At 42.4% G+C, this 11,908-nt stretch overlaps 1 protein-coding gene across 2 annotated transcripts; it reads left to right on the top strand.

Moving 5' to 3' along the window:
- The first annotated feature begins 1,950 nt into the window (after positions 1–1,950).
- Positions 1,951–11,674, top strand: LOC134574552 (gastrula zinc finger protein XlCGF26.1-like). 2 transcript variants are annotated; one of them, XM_063433674.1, is made up of 2 exons: positions 1,951–2,047; positions 9,747–11,674. In XM_063433674.1, exons 1-2 carry the CDS (start codon positions 2,011–2,013, stop codon positions 11,654–11,656), a joined length of 1,947 nt encoding a protein of 648 aa, XP_063289744.1. In that variant the 5' UTR covers positions 1,951–2,010; the 3' UTR covers positions 11,657–11,674. The 2 variants fall into 2 exon arrangements, with proteins under 2 accessions (XP_063289744.1, XP_063289743.1); XM_063433673.1 differs by lacking the exon at positions 1,951–2,047 and adding an exon at positions 4,655–4,742.
- Positions 11,675–11,908: the final 234 nt, after the last annotated feature.

Here is an 11,908-nt window from a genome sequence, read left to right as displayed (position 1 = left end):
AAATGTTATTATACAGTCTGTGTCTCCATGGATGCAGGTTATTATACACTCTGTGTCACCATGGATACAGGTTATTATACGCTCTGTGTCTCCATGGATACAGGTTATCATACACTATGTGTCTCCATTGGATACAGGTTATCATACAGTCTGTGTCTCCATGGATACAGGTTATTATAGTCTGTGTCTCCATGGATACAGGTTATTATACAGTCTGTGTCCCCTTGGATACAGGTTATTATACACTCTGTGTCACCATGGATACAGGTTATTATACACTATGTGTCTCCATGGATGCAGGTTATCATACAGTCTGTGTCACCATGGATACAGGTTATCATACACTATGTGTCTCCATGGATGCAGGTTATCATACAGTCTGTGTCACCATGGATACAGGTTATTATACACTCTGTGTCACCATGGATACAGGTCATTATACACTCTGTGTCTCCATGGATACAGGTTATCATACAGTCTGTGTCCCCATGGATACAGGTTATTATACACTCTGTGTCTCCATGGACACAGGTTATTATACACTCTGTGTCTCCATGGACACAGGTTATCATACACTATGTGTCTCCATGGATGCAGGTTATCATACAGTCTGTGTCACCATGGATACAGGTTATTATACAGTCTGTGTCACCATGGATACAGGTTATTATACAGTCTGTATCTCCATGGATACAGGTTATTATACACTCAGTGTCTCCATGGATACAGGTTATTATACAGTCTGTGTCTCCATGGATACAGGTTATTATACAGTCTGTGTCTCCATGGATACAGGTTATTACACACTCAGTGTCTCCATGGATACAGGTTATAATAGTCTGTGTCTCCATGGATACAGGTTATTATACAGTCTGTGTCCCCTTGGATACAGGTTATTATACACTCTGTGTCACCATGGATACAGGTTATTATACAGTCTGTGTCTCCATGGATACAGGTTATTATACACTCTGTGTCACCATGGATACAGGTCATTATACACTCTGTGTCTCCATGGATACAGGTTATCATACAGTCTGTGTCCCCATGGATACAGGTTATTATACACTCTGTGTCTCCATGGACACAGGTTATTATACACTCTGTGTCTCCATGGACACAGGTTATCATACACTATGTGTCTCCATGGATGCAGGTTATCATACAGTCTGTGTCACCATGGATACAGGTTATTATACACTCTGTGTCACCATGGATACAGGTCATTATACACTCTGTGTCTCCATGGATACAGGTTATCATACAGTCTGTGTCCCCATGGATACAGGTTATTATACACTCTGTGTCACCATGGATACAGGTTATTATACACTCAGTGTCTCCATAGATACAGGTTATTATACACCCAGTGTCTCCATAGATACAGGTTATTATACACCCAGTGTCTCCATAGATACAGGTTATTATACAGTCTGTGTCTCCATGTATGCAGGTTATCATACAGTCTGTGTCACCATGGATACAGGTTATTATACACTCAGTGTCTCCATGGATACAGGTTATTATACACTCTGTGTCACCATGGATACAGGTTATTATACACTCAGTAACTCCATGGATACAGGTTATTATACACTCAGTGTCTCCATGGATACAGGTTATTATACACCCAGTGTCTCCATAGATACAGGTTATTATACACCCAGTGTCTCCATAGATACAGGTTATTATACACCCAGTGTCTCCATAGATACAGGTTATTATACACCCAGTGTCTCCATAGATACAGGTTATTATACAGTTTATGTTAGATGTAGACTGGGCTTTCACTGTGTATAAAATCGCTCAGTTTGCCCTCTGCCAGTGGCTCAGTCAGTATAATAATTCTGGAAAATCGGTTTACCCGAATCTAAAATGGCTGCTGAGACCTCTATGCCCCCATCATACGTCATCCCTAGCGGCCGTATTCCGTTATGACGTCAGAATGAAGCGCAGTTCGTGTGAGTGTTGGTTCGGCCAGAGGCAGTCTGACATTATCCACAGCCTCCCATGGGAATGGCGGCAGCTAGCGGTAACAGGGGGGCAGGTAAACAATGCTGTGCCCAGGGACAGACTGGCCATAGAGGGGGGGCAGGTAAACAATGCTGTGCCCGGGGACAGACTGGCCATAGAGGGGGGGGCAGGTAAACAATGCTGTGCCCAGGGACAGACTGGCCATAGAGGGGGGCAGGTAAACAATGCTGTGCCCGGGGACAGACTGGCCATAGAGGGGGGGCAGGTAAACAATGCTGTGCCCGGGGACAGACTGGCCATAGAGGGGGGGCAGGTAAACAATGCTGTGCCCGGGGACAGACTGGCCATAGAGGGGGGGCAGGTAAACAATGCTGTGCCCGGGGACAGACTGGCCATAGAGGGGGGGCAGGTAAACAATGCTGTGCCCGGGGACAGACTGGCCATAGAGGGGGAGGCTGGGGATGTTGTGACCCTTACCATCTCCCCCTCACAGTGAAACCCAGTGGGCAGTGTCACAGGATGTCACAGGGAGAAATAATGCGTTATCACAGCTTAATTAATTAATTAATCTGTAATAAAGACAAACATTGATTTCACTGTGTGCAGAGGATTGCTCACTAAATGCTCAATTGTAATGAATTAAAGTCTCAATAGCCAGACTTGGGATAGCATAGCCAAGTTATAATTATGGCTTAATTGGGGATTATTCTTTATATCAGACAAGCTGTATTTTGCACAGAGTTTTTTGTTTTGTTTTTTAATTTTTTATTTTTGTTGTGCATGGTATAACAATAGGCTTGTTCAGCCACAATAGCTGTCACAAGCAGTAATGTAACGAACAGTTGAAACATAATGAGAAATAAATGGTGATAATGCAAGAGAAACAGGCTTGACTTTTTGTAGCTAAAACAGGGTGATGCTAAAACTGCCTGTGAATGCTTATATGAGTTTATCAGTATGAGGTCCTGCTTAGTGCGTATAACAGGAAACCGTTAACTTTGTGTGTACGCCATGGGTGGTAAGTAGAACAATATGCAAGATATCAATGTGTTATATTGCTAGACAGAATGCAGGCTAGAGTCAAACAAAATATCATAATATAGCCCCTAGGGAGCTAGGCTGGTAACATTAGTGCTTAAAGTGGGGCAGCGATTCTGTGTTCCTCGAAACCTGGGCATGAAGCTGGACCCCATGGGACCTGTGAGAGGCAATTCAGCCGATGCCTATCTGTGGCAGGCTAGTGTCCTTGGGTGGTATGAGTCTGTTCTGGTACCAGGTGCTGACCCGCTTGTGTTCGCAGTAGCCAACATGAGGCTGCGTATTCCCACGCTGAGTGTGCGGCTGCCGCTGGTGTTGGTCTTGTTTGGGGTGCAGCTCCCTTCCGGGGCGCCGGCCATGTGGGTGCTGCGTGCTCTTTTCAATCCCCCTCTCCGGCTTTAGGTTGGTCGGGCAGTGCTGTGTGTGCGGCAAGCCAGGTGTTGGCTGAGCGCCATGTGTCAGGGCTCTGTCTCTTCGGCTCTGGGCTGTAGAGGGAGCCAGTGCTCCCAGTCCATGGATCCCCTTTCTCCCAGCAGCGGGATCGTGAATTCCCGGGGTTTCCGGGTAGTGGTTTGCCCCTCGGGTCAGTGGACTATGGTGCGGAGGAGTCTCCGGTTGGGCCCCGGCCCGGAAAAGGGACAGGTAGCGGTGGCTGCTTTACTTACAGTTGCCATTTCGATAGGGGTGTGAGTGGGTCTCCGCTTGGCGAGTTGGTCCTAGAAGGCCTGGCAGATCGCCTCGAACCTTACGTTGAAGGCCTCTCTCCAGCTCTGTCCCATCAGGCTTGTTTGGTCGCAGAGGGATTTCGGGGTGGCGGCCATCTTAGGTGAGCCGCGTGGCTCACAGGTTTTTTGTTTTTCAGGCTATGTGGAACAGGTTGAGCTGGCCCTGTGGGGACCGGGATAACCCCCACCGGTCCAAAGGGGGGGGGGGGGTATAACGGAGCTCTGAGCGGTGTGTTGTGTGCCTCCCGGTGGGAGATCGGCCGCGTCTCACCACCGGTGGTCCCTCAGCTGCAGTAGGCCTTAGACGTGCCGTCTCGCGGTCCGTTCGACCCAGGCTCCCCACAATTTGCTTGGCTGTGGTATTTCCATTTTAGAGATAAAAAAACTTGTTATGCTTTTAGTTTTTGCAGGATTTATGCTGTTTTTCCATGTGTTTGTGGCTCAAATCGTGAGGAGCTACAGGCAAACACGTCCAGCCATGTTGGAGATCAGGCCCCGCCCCCCACAGAGTTTGTTTTAATGCATAAACCACACTTACAGCGCAAGATCCTACTGTACTATGGTTTATATGATAAACCAGAAGTGCTTTCACTGGTTTTGGTTTGTTAAGAGTTCACTGCAGAAACTTGAACTTAAAGGGTGAGGATCTATTTTTTTTTCCATTATTTTTCCTGTTATTTTTCACAGTGTATACAAAGAGTTTGTACTTATCCATGTTTAAATTCAAAAGAGGAGGGTGGGAAGCAGCAAATGGTAAGGCAATAAGGGCACGGGGTAAACCATGATAGATAAAGCAAGGCATGGTTTGAAATAATAAAAAGGCTTGCATGGGAGTTATAGTCCAAGTACCACAGTTCAGTTGGTGTTTTGATTATTTTTGAAAAGTCCACGATTTTATAATTTTCTATTTTAGGTGCCGTTTGAGTTAAGAAACTGACGAGAATGAGAATCTTTAAATTAATTTGATAATGGAGGCTAATCAGAATTATGAACCCAAGTCCTTTGGTAAGAAACTGTTAGAACTTTCATTAAGTGAAAACACGTTATTGCTGTGGTCAGACTAGTAGTTATAGTTAGGTTTGCTGCTGGAACATTTTTTTTTATCTCAGGTTTGAGGTTAATGCCAGGCTGTCCTATTTAAACCTTAGCATAGATTTCCATAGTTCTTACTTCCTTTCATTAAGTCCGCGCATTGCAACAGTGAGTTCTCCCGTTGGTTTTGAATATTTTACATTTGACATCCATTTAATATCAGGAGATTTGCATCATACCATTAAGGAGGCACACTTTTTCTTTGCTGTTCTTCTTGGATATTATTATTCCCCCTGTATGCCCTACGACATGGGGGGGAAAAAAAAGTAAATAGCCCTGTATCCATGCTAAATGTATAATTAGCGCTTATTTTAGCATCACACTTTTTCTCTTTTGAAGAGCTTTGTCAAATATTCAAGATCAAAATATCCATCCAGTGGTTGCACTCATAAATTCAATTGAGTTAATTCATGACGATATTGGAGTGGATTAAGATCTAAATTATTATTATTATTGCTATTTATATAGTGCCAACATATTCCGTAGCGCTTTACAATATTATGAGAGGGGGGATTTAACTATAAATAGGACAATTACAAGAAAACTTACAGAAAACATAGGTTGAAGAGGACCATGCTCAAACGAGCTTACAGTCTACAGGAGGTGGGGTGTAAAACACATTAGGACAGGAAATAGCAATCAAACAAATTGGGAGTGAAGCAGGGAGTAAAGTGCTGCCCTTTAGGAGAGAGCAAGAGACAGGTATGTGAGGTAGAGGTTACTCTGGAAAGCCATAAGCTTTTCTAAAGAAATGGCTTTTAAGGCACTTCTTAAACGATTGAAGACTAGGGGAGAGTCTGATGGTGGTAGGCAGACTATTCCATAGGAAAGGAGCCGCCCGCAAGAAGTCCTGCAAGCGTGAGTTGGCCTTATGGGTGCGAGCAGCAGACAGGAGAAGGTCACGGGCAGAGCGGAGACCGAGAAGGGGTATACCTATGGGTCTGTGAAGAGATATAAGAGGGCTTAGAATTGTTCAGTGCTTTATAGGTATGGGTTTTCCCTTTGAATTGACTCCTATAGGATACAGGAAGCCAATGTAACTGTTATAGAATTATTAAAACCCTTATTAAATTTCCCATTAACTCCATTAACTTCATTATATGACAGATTTTCCTAACAGCATTTAGAATATTAGAAAGAGAATGTATTTTCTAGAAGGATATGACTAACACCGGAATTGTCAAGTTCCTGTAATATGAAACAAAGTATACCATAGTTAGATCATGAGAAACTGCACTAATGAAATGTGTATTCACTAAGCCTGAGAAACTAACCTTGAAGCTAAAAGGTGCCAAGTACTCAAAATGGCTGGCTGCCAGATCCCCCCTCCCATCGAGCGAGCCTCGTGCTAAACAACAATGGCGCTTGAATCTTATGTCCACTCCCGTGTCAAAGATGACGACATCCCATGATGGGAGGATGCCCAACTAGCCACTTAACCCCTAAACCAATTAATAATATAGATGGGAGGGCATTTAACTTACCACTTAACACATGACCAATTAATAATGTTTATTTGTTGTTATCTTGCTATTCTATGATGATGTAATATTGCTCTTATAAGCGTCTGCGAGCCCGCTTTTTAACCAGATGCCATTACATTTTCTCGAAGTTCTTTTAACCTGAACTCCATGTGTCAGTGTGAATTTACTTCTGCGTATACGCAATTTAATCATCTCAGATTTGGACAGGAACAGATAGACATTCAAACATATTTGTTTGCTTAAAATAATCTATATCATAAGGACTGACAGAGGGGTGAGGTGTGAGAGGACAGACTAAAGAGGAAAATCAGTCTGGGGGCAATATGGCTTTTGGGAAGACCGATTAGGAAAGGGTTACAATAATCCATGTGGGAAATTACTACAGCATGGACAAGCTCCTTGGTAGCATCTTGCGTAAGAAAGGGGCAGATGCGGGCTATGTTTTTAAGATGGAATCTACAGGATTTGGCAACATACTGGATGTGAGGCTCAAATGTGAGGCCAGAATCAAGTATGACGTCAAGACCGCGTGCTTGCGAGGATGGACTTATGTGGATGTAGCAGTGGCTGTCCTGACAGATTGTGGTGAAATTGTAATTCGTGTGTTTTTCCCATTGCTAAGGTTAACGTGCTGTATTTATTCGTATGTTACTCGGTAGTTTCCATCCGTACTCTATACGAATGGGAACTACCGAACTAATGGACCACCCCGGAGAGAAGTGTGTCGCCTATTAAGCGCTCACACTTCTCTGACCGCAAGTTAATAGGCACTTTATGGATGTATCTGGGTGGCTGCCGTTCGGTATACGAACACGTGGCGGCGGCCATCTTACGCAAATCTCAGCGGTGTTTGGTCGTCGAGTGTCTGGAACTCAAATCGGACACTCGATTACCCGAACACCGCTGAGACCTCCAGAGCTGCATAACTCCCGAACGGGAGGGTTGCTCAAACCCCCGTTCGGTAGTTTTAAAGTACCGAACGAGGGGATTCGTAAGAAGGGAAAGTTAATCGTGGATGGCAGTATTTTAGATGTATTTTATCTCCCGAACCAAGACAGACCGCAGGGCCAAAATGCATGGAACCCTTTTCGGATACCACCTCGTGTGCGGTCGGTCAAATTACACCCTCCACCTAACTCCCGGACCCCTGGTCCGATCTGGGTGAATTTTGGATATGTTAGTCACCCAGATCAGGGCTACCAGGGGGTGCCAATTAGATAACTGTACCAGGCTGTTTTGGGGTACATCCAGAATTGGGGTAAAAGTGTATAAGTTATAAGTGGATTATGTGTCACACTGAGGGGAGGAGAGGTATGGGAGGTAACTACTGTACTATTGGCTATTGTACTAATTACTGTAAATCCCTCCCTTGCAAGGGAGAACCCTTTATAAGCAAGCTGTGTAATTAAAGGTTCAGTTCTCCTCCTGATGCTGTGTGTCGTCCAGTTATTGGGAGTGCTGTTGTGATATTGTTGGATTATTTTGCCCGCTGGAATTACTACTCTATGGATCTATAATACTTGTTCCTGAGCCTCACTGGGATCTTAAGTGGAGAATAGCTGTGGGATATCAGCTCTCCGCTACAGTGGATACCATTAACTTGAAGGGAGAGCGAAAGAGGAGGATCAGCATTAGGAGGAGGAAAGACAAGGAGATCAGTTTTAGAGAGATTAAGTTTCAGAAAGCGGGAGGACATCCAGTCAGAGATGGAAGAAAGGCAAGCAGTGACACGTTGCAGGATGATATATATATATATATATGTGGAATCCAAATGAGGTAATAAGATAAGAAAACTACATTAAATTATTAATAATTACAAATTTGGCAATTGTCCTTACCTAATAAAAGAAGGTACTTAGGAAAACTGGAGGGGGTGGAGTTTGAAGGGACAGGGGAGGGATATATGTTTAGAGCTACTCCATACCTATTTTGGTAGATATCTACATGTTACTGGCTGACCCTCATCTTAACCTTGCTACTTGCATTTCTTTTTCTCTCCACCTTATACTTACCTCTGTCACTTGCAGCTGCTTTCTCCTCATATCACTAGCCCTCTCAATTTGGTCTGTTTATGAGTAGCGAAATAAATTCTGCCTTATTCCAGCAGACAATTTGAATGCAGCCAAGTGGAAGTGCAGATTGTGACAACAGAATGGCATCCTGCTGCCATTCAGCGGCTGATTTATTTTATTTATTATACTGTGGTCCTCACGGCATTGTTTATCAGTTATTTAGCTACTCTTCTAACTGAGCTGCTGTGTTTCCCCAATCACAACTGAAGTAACTTTAACCCCTTAAGGACCAAACTTCTGGAATTAAAGGGAATCATGACAGGTCACACATGCCGTGTCCTTAAGGGGTTAAGAGACACTATAGTCACAAGAACAACTAAAGCTTATTGGATTTGTTCTGGTGAGTAGAATCATGACCTTCAGGCTTTTTGCTGTAAACACTGTCTTTTCAGAGAAAATGCAGTGTTTACATTACAGCCTAGTGATAACTTCACTGGCCACTCCTTAGATGGCTGTTAGAGATCCTTCCTGGGTCATGGCTGCCTACAATGCATCCAAACATTCAGTGTCTCCTCCCTCTGCATGCAGACACTGAACTTTCCTCATAGAGATTCATTGATTCAATTCATCTCTATGAGGAGATGCTGATTGGCCAGGCCTGTGTTTGAATCATGCTGGCTCTTCCCCTGTCAGTCTCAGCCAATCCTATGGGGAAGCACTGTGATTGGATCAGGCCACCACTTCTGATGATGTCAGCAGACTGCTTGTTTTTTTTGTTTTGTTTTTTGAGTCTAACAGCATGCAGAGTTTCAGCTTCTGGCTTGAATACAGTAAGATTTTGCTATTTTTATGGAGGCATGAGGGGGCAGAGGGGCTAGATGGTGGTGTTAACACTATAGGGTTAGGAATACATGTTTGTGTTCCTGACCCTATAGTGATCCTTTAAAACTAACAGTGAGTGAAACATTTGAGCTTTGATTTAATGCATATTGCAATATATTGACTCCTTTGCTATATTTTTTCACGTGTTATACTTTTATGTTGGTTTGTTAACTTAATTTATTTATTGCAGTCTTATTGCATATTTCTTTTATATAGGCAGCATTTCAAGCTGTACATATAGATTGCTTGTTACATTACAACTTCTAAAAGTGAAGTTGGTCTTGGACGCTGGAGTAACCCTTTAATTAGCATATTATTTCATGAGAATGTTCAAATTCAGCTGCAAGTCTTTGTCTTTAGCCATGATAAGGAATAAAACCTACATTATTCAGTTATGATCCATAGCACTAACAATTTAGATATTTTGTTTTGTAAATTTCTATATCCTATTTATTCTGTATAAACAAAAATATGCTAAGTTTTTACATTAAAAACGCTAAGAATTGAATAAACTTATCTACTGTATTTATTTTTTATAGGTGGATCCATAAGAACTATGCAAGAAGGATTTCATATCCCTGATACGTTACCAGATTGTGCTTATGATGATAAAACTGAACTCAAGGATTCAAATTACTCACCGCTAATCAAACCAGTGAAAAAACAAAGCACATCTGTAACTAGGATGGGAAAGGAATCTGCCTTGCCTGAAGAAGGAAACCTTGCCGAATCGGCTACAGAGACTGAATACATATGTTTTCAAATTAAGGAAGAATCGGCCTCGGACGATGGCGATCTTACAGACACTGAAATTTATTCACCCACAGAGCATACATTTGCCCATGTTAAGGAAGAATCCACCTTGTGTGAAGATGATCTCACAGATGATTTTTATACTCCCTCAGAACATATACAGACATCATATACACCTACTTATATTAAAGAGGAATCAGCCTCCGATGAAGACCGAAATCTGACAGACACTTGTGACCCCATATTAAATACGCAGCCAGAATATCATATTAAAGAGGGATCTTCTTCTTGTGAGGAAGGGAATCTCACATACACTGACATTTACACTCCAAAAGAACATACATCTACTCATACAGACAACAAAGAAAAAGAGGAAAAAACTTCATTTCAGAAAAACATCTCTTCCAAAAGGCAACTTACTAAACCATTTTCATGTTCAGACTGTGAGAAAAGTTTTCACTGTAGGTCAAGTTTGGTAAAACATCAAAGAATTCATACAGGAGAGAAAGTGCATTCATGTTCTGACTGTGGGAAATTGTTTACAAGTTCCTCACATCTAATTCAGCATCAGAGAATTCACACCGGAGAGAAACCATTCTCATGTTTTGAGTGTGATAAATGGTTTAATAATAAATCAAGTCTTGAAAGACATCAGAGGACACACACTGGACAGAAGCCATTCTCATGCTCTGATTGTGGAAAATGTTTTAATAGTAAATCAAATCTTGATAGACATCAGGCTACCCACTCGGGACAGAAACCATTTTCATGTTCTGAGTGTGGGAAATGTTTTACACTTAAATCGGGCCTATTTGAACATCAGATAATTCATACAGGAGAAAAAGTACATTCATGTGCTGAGTGTGGAAAATGCTTTGCCCGTTCCTCATATCTTCTAAAGCATCAGAGGATTCACACAGGGGAAAAACCATTTTCATGTTCTGAATGTGGGAAATGTTTTACCTGTTCCTCACATCTAGTAATGCATCAGATGATTCACATAGAAGCAAAACCATTTTCTTGCACTGAATGTGGAAAAGGTTTTAGTTTCAAGTCTAGCCTTGTTGAACATCAGAGGATCCACACAGGTGACAAAATACACTCCTGTGCAGAATGTGGGAAATGTTTTACTCGTTCTGCATATCTTCTTAGGCATCAGAGCACTCACACAGGAGAGAAACCATTTTCTTGTTCAGAATGTGGGAAATGCTTTACCAATATATCAAATCTTCTTACACATCAGAGGATTCACACAGGTGTGAGGCCATACTCCTGTCCAGAATGTGGAAAATGTTTTACTTGTTCCTCCTATCTTGTTATGCATCAGAAGACTCATAGAGGAGAGAAACCGTATGCTTGTCGTGACTGTGGGAAATGTTTTAACCGTTCCTCGCATCTTCTAAGGCATCAGATAACTCACACAGGAGAGAAACCGTTTTCTTGTGCTGAGTGCGGGAAATGTTTTACTGATAAATCAGATCTTGCTAAACATGAGATGATTCACACAGGGGAAAAACCGTTCTCATGTTCTGATTGTGGGAAATGTTTTACTCTTAAATCCGGTCTTACTGAACATCGACGAATTCATACAAGGCTATTTTCCTGTGCAGATTGTGGGAAAGGTTTTACCCGTTCCTCATACCTTGTTAAACACCAGAAAAAGTCACACATTAAAGAAAGTGTTGTCATTTCCTGAAAAAGGGAAAGCTTTTAATACCAGGTTTTAAAGTTACAACATTTTTCAGAAGGCATGCCTTATTATCCCCAAGTGTTACCTTGTCCTTTTTAACCAGAGTAAGTTAACTTTGAAGAATTGTCTTTTCTGCAGTAGTCGTCTTCTCTATACGATGGACTGTGGCACCCACTTAGGTACTATGTGACCAATTCATCTGTAAATGTATACCTGACTATGGGATAGTCCTTGAACGGTGCGTCCTCTGATACTTCC

The sequence above is a fragment of the Pelobates fuscus genome, chromosome 10 (genome assembly GCF_036172605.1).
Source record: "Pelobates fuscus isolate aPelFus1 chromosome 10, aPelFus1.pri, whole genome shotgun sequence".
Taxonomy (NCBI): domain Eukaryota; kingdom Metazoa; phylum Chordata; class Amphibia; order Anura; family Pelobatidae; genus Pelobates; species Pelobates fuscus.
This window is presented reverse-complemented; position numbering and strand designations above follow the sequence as displayed.